This window comes from Monodon monoceros, unplaced genomic scaffold (assembly GCF_005190385.1).
Source record: "Monodon monoceros isolate NGI ecotype Baffin Bay Population unplaced genomic scaffold, NGI_Narwhal_1 Super_Scaffold_12, whole genome shotgun sequence".
NCBI lineage: Eukaryota > Metazoa > Chordata > Mammalia > Artiodactyla > Monodontidae > Monodon > Monodon monoceros.
In genome coordinates, this window is record NW_021703768.1 from 1,865,529 (window position 1) to 1,880,860 (window position 15,332).

At 56.4% G+C, this 15,332-nt stretch overlaps 1 protein-coding gene across 1 annotated transcript in view; it reads right to left on the reverse strand.

The window, feature by feature from the left end:
• Window positions 1–847: 847 nt before the first annotated feature.
• Window positions 848–15,332, reverse strand: part of SLC6A3 (solute carrier family 6 member 3) — a 34,873-nt gene continuing 20,388 nt past the window's right edge. The window contains exons 8-14 of the mRNA XM_029215610.1: window positions 14,105–14,217; window positions 12,818–12,946; window positions 12,078–12,177; window positions 9,692–9,792; window positions 8,404–8,571; window positions 7,472–7,543; window positions 848–2,143 (exon numbers count right to left, since the gene is read on the reverse strand). Coding sequence (XP_029071443.1) covers window positions 2,120–2,143; window positions 7,472–7,543; window positions 8,404–8,571; window positions 9,692–9,792; window positions 12,078–12,177; window positions 12,818–12,946; window positions 14,105–14,217 — 707 coding nt within the window. The 3' untranslated portion in view covers window positions 848–2,119. The remainder of the gene's footprint in view (window positions 2,144–7,471; window positions 7,544–8,403; window positions 8,572–9,691; window positions 9,793–12,077; window positions 12,178–12,817; window positions 12,947–14,104; window positions 14,218–15,332) is intronic.

Consider the following 15,332-nt stretch of genomic DNA (forward strand, 5'->3'; position numbering starts at 1 on the left):
CACACACCCATCCATCCGTTTTCTACCCCTCTTCCCTCGCTCCTTTCTCCATTTCCTCCTTCTATCCATCCATCAATCCACCCGTCCACCAACCACCCATCTATCCATCCACCTAAATACCCGTCCATTAACTCATTCATCTGTAAATATAAACTGAGTGCCACTGTCTACTGTGTACCAGGTCTATTTAAGACAATGGCAGAAGCGAATGAGACCAGCTCAGCCCCTGCTCCCAGGGGAGCTCCTGCTCAAACTGGGGGGGCAGTGAGCACTCTCCATTCCATGGGACACCTGCTGGGGAGGCCTGGGGACAGTGGGCGATCAAGGAGCACTGAGCAGGGCAGAACCCAGAAGCGGGGCCAGAGAAGACTTCCAGAGGTGGCGTCCAAGCATAATGATAAACCACGGAGATCTCCTCTGGGCTGTGGCCAGAGCTGACTGGTGTCTAGAAGGACCTCTTTGGCCAGGGTGGACAAGAGATCCTTAGGGACCAAAGGCAGGGAGCCACTCAGGACTCTGGTGTTGTCTTCCCAGAAGAGGCTTTGGGCTGGGCAGTAGCAGTGGTCAGACCACATGGCTGGGGTCTGGACACCTGGGGAGACTGCAGGGGAGCTGACCAGGCAGGTGAGGGCTTGAGAGAGAGGTAGGACAGATGGGGGCAGGAAGGGATGGCGCGCGGCCAGCGGGGGCCCTGGGGTGGGTCTGGGTTAAGCCCACTGGACCTGGGAGGGGCTGTGCTTGCTCTTGGCCAGGGGGAGGTGAGTGAAGGCAGGTTCTCAAGGGAGGGGGATGGGGGGCCCGAGGCAGCCTCTGGCACAAAACGACATCGAGCAGGAACCTGGCCGTTTTCCCATGGGTTTCTTTTATTGTTGGTGACGACCACACAAGAGGCCACTGTGAGACAGATGGACGTGGACAACGTGGGTTTTCTACACGAGTGCTCAACACTCCTGGGAAGGACAGGGTGGGCCCGATTCCTCTCGCGCTCTGGTCCGCAAGCTGGTTTCCCCTGAGCGGCCGGTTCCACAGCCCTGGGCCGAGGTCCATTCGCAGGGATGGCCAAGAAACCTCCGTGGGCCTGTCTGGCAGTGACTCTCCTACGGCCCAGCAGCACGTGCTTGGACTGTGGCTGTGCTCCCTCCAGGACGGCAGTGCTGGGAGCATTTCTCAGCTGAGGGTCCAACACCCTCGCCAAGGACCACGGGAACGTCAGCAAACAGATTTCAGAAACCAGCCCTGCATTCTGAGAACTGGCCTTGATTCCCATGTCAATACGATACTAAAAGCCGTTCCCTGAGGAAACAAGTGCTCTTCCTGACGTGACACGTGCCTCAGAAAATTCCGGCGGGGTCTGCCTCCCAAGACTGCGGGGCTCCAGGCTGCCACCTCGGGGGCTCTGTGTGGTCGGGGACCACCACGGGGGACGCACTCCTGCTCGTGCCGAGCTCACTTTCTCCGTGGCTGGGGGTCCACGTCGGGCAGGAGTGGTGGCAGCCCACATGCACCTTATGGAGTTTTCTTGTAGCTACAAGGAAATAAACAGCACCCCCATCTCACACCCGGGCCCTGGCCCTCCGTGGGCTCTGAGCAGACCTGTGTGACGTGGGGACACGTGGTCCCACTTCGTCACCTTTCGTATGGCTTCCGCCATTTCACCTCTGCACAATTAGGCGAAACATGGCACTCGGTATTTTTAATACGAGCAAAACAAAGGATCCCAGAAGCTATTGTGAGCGCTGGGATTCTCAGAGAATCTGTAATCTATAGTTATCGTATTTCTCCTGCACACATGGATGACAGCAAGCTGTGGGCTCCAGGGGGCCCTGGGGTGGGCACGGGAGAAGGGAGCAGCTCTAACGCACAGAACACGACTCAGACGTTTCTACCTGCGGGACGGGCACAGACTAGGGAAGTTACACAGTGACACGGCGGACAGAGGGTCGTCTCCCCGTGGCACAGAGGGTGTGACCAGTCAGGGGAAGGGCTTGAGTGTGTCCAGCGAAGCAGAAGTTGCGGCGTGGGAGCAGCCCTCCTTTCTCTCGAAACTCAGATTTCCCTTCTTCATTGCCTCTGTCCTGCCGTGGATGGTGCCCTGCGGGTCTCCTTCCTCCACTCCCCTCTACACCACGAGCCAGTGGCGGAGCTGGAAAGAAAACAGGGCTTATTCAGACGTGAAGGGAGGAGCTCCTTGGATAAAAGCAGCTCCTGGGCCGGCGGCCCGGCTTGTAGCTGGGAGATCCCTGAGCCCAGCGGGCGGCTGGGGGCCCAGCACTGCTCCTGGGGCACCACAGACCTGACGCCCTTTTTAATTTTATGGAGACAAGTCATCACTTCACAAAGAGATGTTGTCGGCAGGCACAGCGGCCTCTGCCATCCCTGGCCAGTGTGGCACCAGCTGCTGGGCAGACACTGGGTGCCAGCGTGCCTGGGCTGGTCCGGAGCTCTCGCCTACTGGCTCGCACGTGACCTGCGACGCCCCTGGCCCCCTGGGGCCTCTGATCGCGACCCAGTGGAACCCTGCACCCCGTGGAGCTGTCTGCTTTGTGTGACCCTGTGGGTGGGGGATGAGGCCTCGTTCACCGCTTGGGGAAGGGTGAGACCGACAGGAGCCCTATTTAGTTGTCCACAAATGTCATCGCCTGTTATCACCCAGCTGTTAGTTCAGCTTCGTTTTGAGCACAAGCCATTCCATCACACTAAATGGCAAGAACCGTGTTTTGTAAACGTTTCCAGACAAAGACGGGCAGGGCTTGTTTCTGACACAGCCACACCGGGGGTAGGAAGATGCTGCCTCCAGTCCCACCGCAGGGCCCTCCGTCACCATCGGGAGAACCTGTTTAGGACACACCCACACAGCAGCCAAAGGGCAGCCAGAGGGCAGGGCTTGACCAGGGACGCCCCACACCAGTGCTGAGGCCGGGGGGGCCACACCTGGGGCCCCAGCTGAGACCCGCCCCCGGGGGTGAAGTGGCCCTGTGTCCTGGCCACACATGAGCCGAAGGCGACCTTCTCAGAGGAAGGTGTGCTTACGGGGCCTCTCAGAGTCCCCACAGGTGGAGATCAGGCCGTGAAGCTGCAACCAGGAGGGCAGAAAACACAGGTAGCAGCCACCCCGGGCGGGTCGGCAAGAACCGGAAACTCCAGTTCAGATCCCCACGGACCAGAGAGGTTGTGTGATCCTCAGATTACTGGGCAGCTGTGTAAGAAATGGTTTCAAAAGTGACAGATGCCACGTATGGTGCTGCACAGTTCCAAGGCCAACTGCTGCTTCCAGAGACGTGGACAATGTGACTGTCGGTGAAGGGGGACACAGGAAGGGGGTACGTGATGGAGACGCTTTTCCATAACTGCACACGTGACACTTCCATGTGCAGCGTCAAAGTGAACGGCCACAGCTACAGACAAAGGTATTTCTGGTCCAGGGAATTCCCTGGTGGTCCAGTGGTTAGGACTCGGTGCTTTCACTGCCTGGTCAGGGAACTAGATGCGCGGCTCAGCCAAAAAGAAAAAAAAAGATATTTCTGGTCCAGATGGAGTAACGGGGATTGAATATATTCTACCATCTGACACAGCTTAAAATGAACAAAATATATATAATAATGGGTTTTCAGACACAGGAGGCCAGACGACAAAGGACAGATTCCCCGAGGGAGACAAGCAGGGGGGTCTGTCCAACTGCCCCATTGCGGCCTCGAGGGGCTATCTAGGCTTCAGCAGGGGAGGGGACGCCCAGGTGGGGCAGCGAACCCCTGGCCTGATGAGGTGGGGTGAGTGCTGGGGAGCCCAAGGCGGCTGGAGTTCACAGGATGGAGCTGCAGAGGGGCGAGTGCAGCACTGAGAGCCCTGGGCACGTGCACAGGGACCCGAGGGTTCAGCTGAGCATTCAGGGCACTCGAGGCCGGAGACACCCTCCCGGCAGGATTCGGGAAATGTCTCTGAAACTCACAGGACGGGAGCTGTGTCCGCCCCGCAGCCAGGCTGGAGCATCTCCTGGATCTCGGGGCGCCGGGTAGAGTGTTCACCAAGGTCTTGCACCAGCATTGGAAACCGCCCCCCACTAAATGCCACTCTGGTCCCACCTAACAAGTCTTAAAAGCCAAGTCCCCCAAAGATCAAACTGTCTCCGAGTAACTTAATGACGACCCAGAACAAAGCTTAAGAATATGTAAAGGAGCACAGATACATCCAGCCTCTAACAAGGTAAAACTCACAATAGCCGGAATCCAATTAACAATGACCAGATGTGTGAAGCAGCAGCAGAATTCAACCCCTTATGAGAAAAGTCAACTGACACTGACCCGGAACAGACACAGATGTGGACACTGGCAGGTGAGGGAATTACACAGTGATTATAACTGCAGTCCACATGTCCCAAAAGGTAAGTAGAGGCATGAAGGACATAAAAAGACCCAACGTGAACTTCTAGAGATGAAAACTACAAGGTGTGAAATGATAGGTGTACTGGATGGGATTATTAGCAGATTAGACTGCAGAGGAAAAGAATTAGTGCGCTAAACAAAAGCAACAGAAAGCACGCAAAATAAAACACACAGAGGGAAGAGAATTAACGTGGCCTACAATATGTGTAACTGGAGCCCATGAAGGGGGTGGGACAGAAAAAAATGGAAGAAATGATAGCCCCAAATTTCCAAATACACTGAAAATTATAAACCCACAGTTCCGAAAGGCTCAGTGGACTGTGGGTATGAGAAGCATGAAGTACGGTGCTGTAACCGTGCACAGTGGAGAAATGAACCCAAAGACTCAGGCAGCGTGATGCCCTTTCAATAAATTTAAAAACAACTGAAATCAAACAGTCTACTTTTCAGGAATAGAGCAGTACCTACAGATGCAACAAAACCGTGCAGAATAAAATGCGTGGGAAATATTCAGCTAGACTGAGGTGGTGTTGATTTCAGGGGCAGGAGGGTGGCAGACACGGAGGTAGATGTGAGTTACTATCAAGGTGGACTTTTGTACGGTTGTTCACAAGGGTTTATTTTGTTATGTGGTTAAATAAATGAAAGACAGCCACGGGTGGACTAATGTACAATGGTGCACCCGGACACAAAACCTAAAAAGACACCTGAAAGAGTATGAGACCCGGAGGAGCCAGGGAAGCATGTACAATGGTGCACCCGGACACAAAACCTAAAAACACACCTGAAAGAGTATGAGACCCGGAGGAGCCAGGGAAGCCTCATATGGCAGAGCCCAGGACGGAAGCAGAGAGGCAAGGGGCAAGATTTAAGTAGGGCTGCAAAATTCCCAGAACTCACAAAAAACATGAATTTATAGACCTTGGGCACACAAGAGATGCCGGGAGGAATAAGTAAATAAAACTACTTATAATAGCTTTGCAATAATATAAATAAAAGAAATCTATGCGCAGACACATCACAGGGAAACCGCAGCACCAAATGCAAAGGAAGCTGGAACGGGTCCGGGGACCCCACCCCATGGGGCCACATGTCTCAGCAGGACTGCAGGGCTGCAGGTGGAGAACCAACATCTTCAAAATGCTGAAAGACCATAACTTGATCGAGAGCCACATGCCCGTGGAAACTCTGTCATAAATAAGGGCAAAGTAAAGACATTCACAGACACACAAGAGTGAGGAAGTTTATTAAGACACCCCCTTAAAGGAATGTCTGAAGGATGCTTCTTCGAAAGGCAAGAAAATGGTCCTCAAAGGAAAGACGTATATGCCAAAGAGTAGAGTGAACAAATAAACACTGGACATGCACACTTGTCCAGGGAAGTTTCTGGACAAAATAACAACAATAATAATAGTGACTAATTTGTGGGTTAAAAATGACATAAATGGAATATTGGACAATAATAGCTTATTAATCTGTAGGAGGAAAAGTTAAGTCCTTGTGATATTCAGGATGGGGGTTCAGATAATGTTTAACTTTATACTTAAAGTGAAATACGCATGGTACAATTTCACAAACAACTATGAAATGAATAGAATAAAGTATATAAATTCCAAACAGAGAGGAAAGAGTAGAACAAGAAAAAAAAAAGACCAAGAAATCAATCATAAAAGGCAATAATAAGGTGGAAAAATAAACATTAAAAAATGGAACAGGGTTAAAAAATAGAAGAATGAAGCCCAACTGTACCAATGATCACAACAAATATAAATGGATTAAATCTGCCCAGTTGCCAGACTAAAGCATTCCAGTGTATTTGAGGTTTGCAAAAGACACCTAAATGTTAAGATGATTGCAAGGGCAAGGTTGGAAGTTAAAAGATCACAAAAGACATTTCAGGTAAACTCAAAAGAAACCTAGTGCAGCTGTAGTCACCTCAGACAAGAAGGACTTTAAGAGCAAAAACACATCAAGGGAGCAAGGATCGGCCAAGTAGATGTGATCATTCTGAACCCATACCTGTCCCAGAAAACAGGCTCAGAGTAGATAAAGCAAAACCCAGTAGAACTACAAGGGAAAATTGGACAAATATGCTTTCAAGGTCAGATATCCCATAAATATCTACTGATTACTGATGGTTAAACAGAGCTAAAATGTGCAAAATTGTAAAAGGTTTGAACAACGCAGTTACAAGCTCAATCTAATGGACAGAAGGAGAATCGCATATCAACAATTGGAGAATACATCTCATCTAAAGATACACGTAACACTTATAAAATTTGATTAGGTACTTGGCCATAAAGGAGTATCAATACACTCCAAAGAATGAGTAAAAAGGTGTCTGAACACAATGCAATTAATTTAGAAATCAATAACAAAAAGATAAATGAAACATCCCCATATATTGGGGAATTTAAAGGCAGACTTCTAAGCATGGGTGGAAGAAGTCACAACGAAAATTAAAATATGCTTAGAACTAAATGATACACAAAATGCTGTGTTAAACGTTGTGACATACAGCTGATTCACTTTGTTATACAGCAGAAACTAACACAACACTGTAAAACAATTATACTCCAATAAAGACGTTACCAAAAATTTCTAATTATAAGAAAAAAAAAAGTTGTGGAACACAGCCAACAGGGTATTTTGAGGGAAATTCTTAGCCTTGAATGCTTATGTTAGAAAAGAAGAAAGGTTGAAAATTAATGATCCATGGTCTAAGTTAAGAAGTTAGTAAATGTATGACAGAGTAGACCAATGAAAGTAGAAGGGAGAAATAATGACAGGGCTGAAATGAACGAGATAGAAAGCAAAGCACAAACAGAGCATCCTGCAACCAAGTCGCGACCCTTCAAACTGCATAAGGGAAAGTTCTCTGTCCCAATAGGCCCCCACCTCCACCCCTGCCTAAAATCATGCCCCTTACACAGCTTTTGAGTCAGAGTGTCCACGCCCTGGAAGGGCTTGGCTGTGCAGCATTCACAGCTGACGCGGGCGTCCTGACCACGCACCTCGCTCTGGGGTTGGAGGAGGGTCACCCACCCAGGTCGCCTCCGCCCCCAGCCAGCGGCGGGGAGAGTGGCACTCACCGTGAACTGGCGCACCTCCCCTCTGTCCACCCGCTCGTGCTCCTTCTCGGGTGTGATGGCGTAGGCCAGCTTCTAGAAGACAAGGAGCAACGGTGGGTGCCAGCCCAGCCTCAGCGGGGTGAACGGGCCCTGGTCAATGGCTGTCGATGTGGGAGCTGATGGCTTGGGTCTCCTTAGACCCTGGAGCAAAGTCCAGCCCAACTCGAAGTAGCCACTACTGGAGGAGGCTCGTCTCCACGTCAAGCTCACGGTGGACCCTGAGCAAAGGTGCCCTCCATCTCTTCCAGGAATCCCGGCATCAAGGTGTGAGGTAGAGGGACCCCCGTGCCCAACCCACCCACCTCCTCCTTCATAGGTGACGCAGAAGCTTGCCCAAGCGACTGCGAGGCCCAGAGCCACCCCCAACCCACACGGGGGTGCCCACCTGGGGATCCCGCTAGCCCTGCTCGGCCCCACGTGGACTCGGCCTCAGGAGAGGGCGGTCCCCTGCTTCCACCCCCACCCTCAGACCACTGCCCTTCCACCTGCACTGCACACTGTAGAGCATGTGTGCACACACACAGAGACATACACAGACAAGGACACACGTGTATGTGCCCACGTGAGGACACACACACACCAAGACAGGCACACACAGGTGCGCGCACACACACACAAAGACAGGCACACACATGCACACACACATGCACACACAAAGACAGGCGCGCGCACACACACAAAGACAGGCACACACATGCACAGGCACAGCCCACCCCCACACCAGCCCACGTGTCTCTGGCATGATCACCGGCCCCTCCAGCCCTTCCTGCTGGGCAGAGATGAGCAGGCGGGAGCAGGCCTGGGACAGGGACACCCGCCTGACCTTGTTGGTGGCCTCACAATCGGGGGTGGGGGAGGAAGGGCAGGTGAGGGAGACCCGTCCAGATACACACCTCCCTTGAGGAGCCGGGCAGGCTGCAGAACTTGTAGGCAGCGTAGATGGGCACCACGGACATGGAGGATGCAGCGATGGTCCAGCCCAGCGCATTGGCCCACTCGGGGAAGATGTAGGCTCCGTAGTGCGGGGGCCGGAAGGTTGCGATGCTGACCACGACCACAAACTGAAACCGAGGGACAGGGGTCAGGGGCGGCTGGGGGCACGGGTACCAAGCGGGTGGCTCCAGTGGAGGGTCTCCCGCACAACGGGACTAGGCCGTGAACCTGGGCAGTGGGCGTCTGTGTGCACTCTGCAGACCGGGGCTGCTGCGGGATGGGGCGGGGGTGCTTGGGGGGCGCACATCCCTCCAATTCTTAAGCCTGATGGGCGGGGATTCTCTCACTGTCCCTTGTAAACCTCACAGGTTGCCACACGGGTTGAAGCAGGACACCTGGCTGGTCTGGAGGTCACATGCCCCAGGCTGCTGGGTAGCTGGGGGTGACCAGCAGCCCCTGCAGGTTTGGAGCAGCTCAGGGAGCTTGGGGCTTGAACTGGGAACCTCACCCCTACTCCGCCTCCTCTCTCACTGGCCCTCGGGGTGGAGGGGGTGCTGCCCGAGGCCCCTGCCCCGTCTGTGAACACCCTGGGGGCCGCTGGGCTGGCTGGGCAGGAGGAGGGCCAAGGTCACGAGGTGCTCGCTGGCCTGGGCTCTGCACTCAGAGCTGGACGGCCGCTGAACAGCTGCCTGGGGCCACCAGACAGGGCAGGCAGTTCCAGCTTCGTGAGCCGTCGGGGCTCGGTCACAGCCACCCAGCTCTGAGGTTGTGGTGTGGATGTGTGGATGAACCAGCACGGCCGTGTTCCAACGCAACAGGCGGTGGGTGGACCTGGCCGCAGGCCCGAGCTTGCAGACCCATGGCCTGGACGACAGCAGCTACTGGGGAGCCCTGGGGAGCGGCTCCCGTCCGGCCTCGCATCTGAGCACCCGTCTTCCCAGGTTCTAACCCTTCTCTCGGGCCTCCAGGCAGAGATCAGCTGACGCCCTCCAAGCACAGGGGCCGAGCAGGACACATACGGGCCTTAATCGGGTGGGAGCCCTGCCTCCCATGAGTGGTTTCTCAGTGGCTCCAGTTGGGGGCGGATCTTCAGGAGACCAGAGGATGTGGGGGGCCAGCCTGCCCTCCTGCTGACTCCCGCCCGTGGAGACCCTGGTCCCCGGGCAGCACCGAGCCCCTCCCCCAGCATCGGGCGTGTGTGGGCCCTGCTGGGCCGGGTGGCGGGGGAGCGGGGAAGAGGGGCCTCACCAGGAGGAAGCAGGGGCTGATGAACTTCCAGCACAGCCGCCAGTAGAGGCTGGGCCGCTGCCCGGTCATCTGTTTGATGTCGTCGCTGAACTGCCACACGCCTGCGGGGAGGTGGCCAAGCAGGCGGTCAGCACGGCACCTGCCCGAGACGCGGGCCCCGCCGAGCCCTCACCAGCCCCGGGCCACCCCTAGCGGACCTGGAGCTCGGGCTGCACGCTGGTGCCCAGGCCGCCCCACCCAGCCGCCCAGGGCTCTTGCTGACCCGGGCTCGATGCATGTCCCTGTGGTGACACTGGGATCACTGATGACCCCAAGGGGGCCTGTGGGGCCTCCGCCCTCCCATCTCAGGTCCTCCTCCCTGTGGCCCACGGCCATCCCTGCTTCCCCTCTGTAATCACTGTTTTTTCATTTACAAAAATCATGGTAAAATATATATAACATAAAACTTACCACTTTAACCATTTTTAGTGCACAGCTCAGTGGCATTGAGTACATTCACACCGTCGTGCAAGTACCACCACCACCTCCAGGACGTTCTCATCCTCCCCAACTGAGGTTCTGTCCCCATTAAATGCTCACTCCCCACCCCCTCAGCCAGCCCATGCCACGCCCCCATCCTACTTCCTGTCTGTGAACCTGACTCTTCCGGGGACCTCACGGGAATCCTACAGGATCTGTCCTTCTGTAACTGGCTTATGTCACCGAGCATGATGTCCTCGAGGCTCCTCCATGTTGTAGTAGCATGTGTCACAACGTCCGCTCCGTTTATGTGAACGTTCTTTTGTAAGGAAAGCTACTTCTAGAAGCTCCGTGTGCCACAGCTCTCTCCAGATCTTATAGTGATTTCCCTTGCCCTGAGCCTGGCCTGGCCTCTGCTCATGTGACAGCAGCTGGTTGGCCGAGTCTGTGTCACATGCGGGGACACAGCAGAGCTACACCACCCTGCAGAATCCCCTCTTCACACTCCAACCCCATCAGCAGATCCCGGACTCGGACCCTGGAGGAGTGGGGTGGAGGACGCTGAACCCAAAGGCCAGCAAAGACGGGCGTGTCCACCGGGCCCCTTGGGCCCTTAAGCAGGTCCAGGGCGGGCCAACCCGTCCACAGGGACCTGGGGGCACTGAGAGGTGGGTGCGTTCTGGCTGTGAATCGCCGTCCGGAGAAACAGCGTGACCTCTGTCTTCAGAGGCTTTGGGGAGCACCTGGTCCCTGCAGGGCCAGCCTCCCTCCCGTCTCCGCCAGCCCCACGCTCATGGCTGTGGGATACGTTTGAAGTACTCTCTCTCCTTCTCTGAGGTTTTATTTTGGGGTGGGGAGACTATGATTTAAAGCTATAGACAAGTATTGATTCCAGGTGCCAACGAAGGCACAGAGAGCTTGATATTTCCCTTTTCTGTAGCAAAGTAACTATAATTGGGAGAGTTCTTGGAATAGGGACTATTTGCCAAGTTAAGCCTCTCAAAGCTGGAGTGCTTTTCAGGTTGTAATTCCAGGGCCGAGACAGAGACCACGGCCCCCTCGTGTGACGCCAGGGCTGCTGCGACACTGCGGTTCTTGGACAGCACAGACCTTCGGCTCTGGGCTACAGCACGTACACATGCAGTGGAGTGTGCCCGTTATCATGACCCCACATCACAGGAAAGACACGGAGAGAGCGCAAGGTGGGCCCGGGCAGCAGGCTGGAAAGGGCACAGCGTCTGCAGCTGTCAAACCTACAGCAGGACATCCCGGGAAACATGGCAGGCGCCCCAGGAGGGGCCGGGGAGCACGGCTGCAGGCTGGGCGGCGCCTCTTCCAGGGGCTGCCTGCTGACCAGCAGGCCCCTGACCTCGAGGGGCTCCCAGGCCTAATCCACGAAAGAGCGCTGGACCAGGGCGGGGGGTGGTCTGGAGTCCAGGTGGTGCTGTCCGCGCAGGGTCAGGAGCTCTGGCCTGACGCTGAACAGCGGCTCTCTGAACACCATCGTCACCCCTCCCGTCAGCTGAGGGCCTTAGTGGCACGTCCCCAGAGAGAAGCCCACTCAGCCTGTTCCCCTGCCACCTCGGTGCGGAGACCTCGCCTCCAGCACCAGCCAGTGTCCCAGCGTCCTCGCAAATCCTTCCTCCTCAAGAACCAGCAGCGTGATTATGTGGCCACACCGAGTGCTCTGACCGCAGTAAGGATTTCGGGCTGCCGTCCAGGCTGTCCTCACTGGTCCATGGAACAGCTGGCTGCCAAGCCTCCTCTGTGATGTGTGGTGACCACAGAGCAGGGCAGCTTTGCCAAAAAGGAAGCAGCACAGCGACAAAGCCCAAGGACGCCGGCCCGGCCGGTCGCAGTGACGGCACAGGGGCTGGGTCTTTGCGGTTGGAGCACACCAGCCCCCCGAGGAAAGCTCCGTCCTTACCGTAGAACCAGGCCACCCCGATGACCTCCATGAGCACCCCGAAGAGGATGGACGTGCCGGCCGCAAAGTGGTCCAGCAGCGTGAAGACGTAGATGCCACCCTAGGAGAGAGGGGAGCGCCTGCTGAACTCGGGGTGCCCGGTGTGGCACGCCTCGCCCACGAAGGTGCGCTTTCCAAAGCATAAACTTGGCCTGCAGTTTCAGTTGACAGACGACCTCTAGTTTACTCCCTAGAGAGTGTTGTTTGAATCACTAAAATTCAGTCCACAAGCAGTTACTTAGGGACCCATCTATTCCGAAAAAGAAAAACTCCTCTCCTCCCCAGCGACTAGGGATGAAGGCAAAGCAAATGCCAAAGTTGGCAGGGCCTCTGTGAGGGAGGGGACCTGGGTCCTGCATCCCCCCGACAGGCCTCCCCTGACCCTCCAGGCCCACAAATCCACGGGCTCTTCCCAGGGAGCTGTCCAGGTTCTGAAACACTCCAGACCAAGTGCTCGGGCACCCAGGGACCGCGTGAGACCATGGCGACTCTGAGTGACCGTGGCTCCCTGCGTGTGTTCAAGGCCACCCCGAGTGTGACCACAGCCACCCGCGTATTACAGGTCATGGGTTGTTTGGAGGGGTGCAGCCCTCGGAAATGCTGTGGTTCTGTCTGGTCTGACAGCAGTAACCATTGCTGCCCAACACCAAATGCTAATGAGACATCGTCAGGCGGGCGAGCGCAGGTACGCAGGTACGTACGTTGGTGACGCAGAAGAGGGAGAGAAGGAAGGTTGCCAGGACGATGACGAGAGTGAAGAGCTCCCGGTGCCTGTGCAGCAGCTGGAACTCATCGATGAGCCCGGTGATCACCGACTCCATCCCGCCCATCTGCAGCCGACACAGGGCGGAGGAGCGCTGGGGGGCGGGGCCGGCGCTCTGCACCCCGCCTAGGCCCCCATTCGGGCAACTCAACGGACGCGCACAGTCAGGAGCTGCACGGTGTCTGGGGTGCCGAATGCACCCTCGGCAAGGGCTGCTCTGGAGACACGGCCACTGGAGAGGGAGGACCTGGGTAGATACCCTGTCCCCTGGTGAGGATTTGCCAGATGGGGGTGGAGCGCTACGTGGCCCTCGTAATACCGTCCCCTGCGTCGCCACAGAGGCTCAGCTCTGCTGGGCTTTTCTAAGCAAGTGTCTGTCCCACAAGCGCAGCTTAGTTTCGCTCCCAGGGAGGACCTGGCCTGGCCACTGGCCATGTCCTCACTGATTAAGCCCTCCTGACTCTCAGTACTGTCGTGACGGGGTGTCGCCCACGAAACCCGGCCAGCTGGGGAGCCTGTCTGCCCTGCTCTGTTGGGACCGCCTCCTCCAGGAAGTGCCGATTATGGGAGTCACTGCCAAGGGCTGTGCCCACCCAGTGGGCAGGTGACAAGGCTGACGGGGAGATGGAGGTGGAGGGCTACAGCGCGTGACCAGCAGTCACAGGGTGGGGATCCGTGGTCCTCCGCACTTTCCAGGAAGCTCGGATGAACGTGGGGCCTGAGGTCTCGGCTGGCGGTCCCAGCAGGCCACGTGGAGGAGTAGCCCGAGGAAGTCCGCCTGCCGAGCCAGCGCCCATGCGCACGCAGGGCCGCCATAGGATGCTCAGAGGGCCTGGCCGCAGCCTCCGCTTCCCACCCCGCACGGGCACCCTTCCTCCTGGCGGCTGAGGGGCAGGGAAGGCGTGAGTCAGGCTGCCCGGGCCCTGTGAGTCCCGTCACCCCGTTGCCTCGTCTTCCTGCACGGCCCTGCTACCCCCGGCCCTGTGCCTGTGTGTTTAGGACTCTCAGGGGGCTTTCTGTGCCCTTCCACCCCCAGGGAAAGAAGAGGGGAGAGCTGGTCTGAAGCCTCCTTGCCAGTTACTGTGGGACCCTGCCTCCCACGCAGGGGCTCTGTGCAGGCACAGGGGTTTGGGAGACCCGCAGGGGCATCTGGGGCCGGCCTGGCCCTGTGAGGGCTGGCTGTCACTGGCGGGCCCACGGAACGCAGAGCGCCGAGGTCACTCACGGCGCTGTCGATTCCCAGGGTGAGTAGCATGACGAAGAAAACCACGGCCCAGACGGAGGACAGCGGGAGCGTGGCAAGCGCCTCGGGGTAGATGACGAAGATCAGCCCCGGCCCTGAAAGCAGACCCCGCCGTTGCTTCCCGCCACCCCCAGCTCCACCCCCGCCCGGAGACCACAAAGCCCTGCCCACGGCCTTATTTCCGCCTTCCTTGGAAAGTCCTCCCTCCTGGAATTCAGGGCCCAGGACTCTGGAGGATGGAAACTGGATCCATGGGAGGGAGGGCCTCTGTTCTGTCCCCTCCAGCCTGCCGACCGCCTCCCGGGGCTGTGCGGGCCCTGGGAGAGGAGGGGGCACAGCCAACGGGAAGAGGGTGGGAGGGGCTTTCCAGGGGCCCTACCCTTTATCCCTCCAAGCACTCGGGGCACCTCCTGGTTTGTCTCTTGTGCCTGTCGTGGACACATGTGCGCTGCCCACACGCTCAGGCATGCTGTGGTCCACGTAGCCCACACTGTAAATATTTTTCTGTGCCAACATACTACTCTGAGTATCATCCTTAGAAACCACGTACTGTTACGTGGTTTGGAGACGGGGCGGACAGACTCCTCCAAGACTGCGGTGGGAAAGCTGGGGGCTGGGGTGAAATCTCAGCAAGTGCTCCCAAAGTAAAAAAGATGCCCACAGGAAACCACCAGTTGATCATTTTCATGGGTAACCTAAAAAGATGTGCCATGTAGCTCCCTGGCACGGTCTCCCAAGCACTTGATCACGGAGGTGTAACAACTTTTCTGGTTCCCTCGTCCTCAGCGGGGCCTGTTCGGGTGCCAGCTGTTAGGAACAGGGCACTTACTGATCCTTCTAGAGAATCAAACAAAGGCCAGAGCCAGGGCCCACCTCCCAAGGTCTCTTAGGAGCCCTGGTGTCAGGCCTGTGCTCTGCGATTCCCAACCCCACGGAAGGAGCAGGGTTTCCGGTGTGGAGCGAAGGGGTGGCTCGTTTGAAAAGCTCTACAGTCGAAATGCCACAAACCCAGGAAGCTATAACCATATGCTCGGCTGAACGTAAGGCCAACATCCTCACCTTTCATTTCTGTTCTTGGGATAACATTCCACCCTGTTTCCTTGAGAATCAGAGCCATAAACGACATTTACTTTGCTTGTCACGGAAGTGCATAGAGCACATTCAGCTGACGTTAGGGGTTAATGGAGGTTCTTGCAAACTATTGCTACTT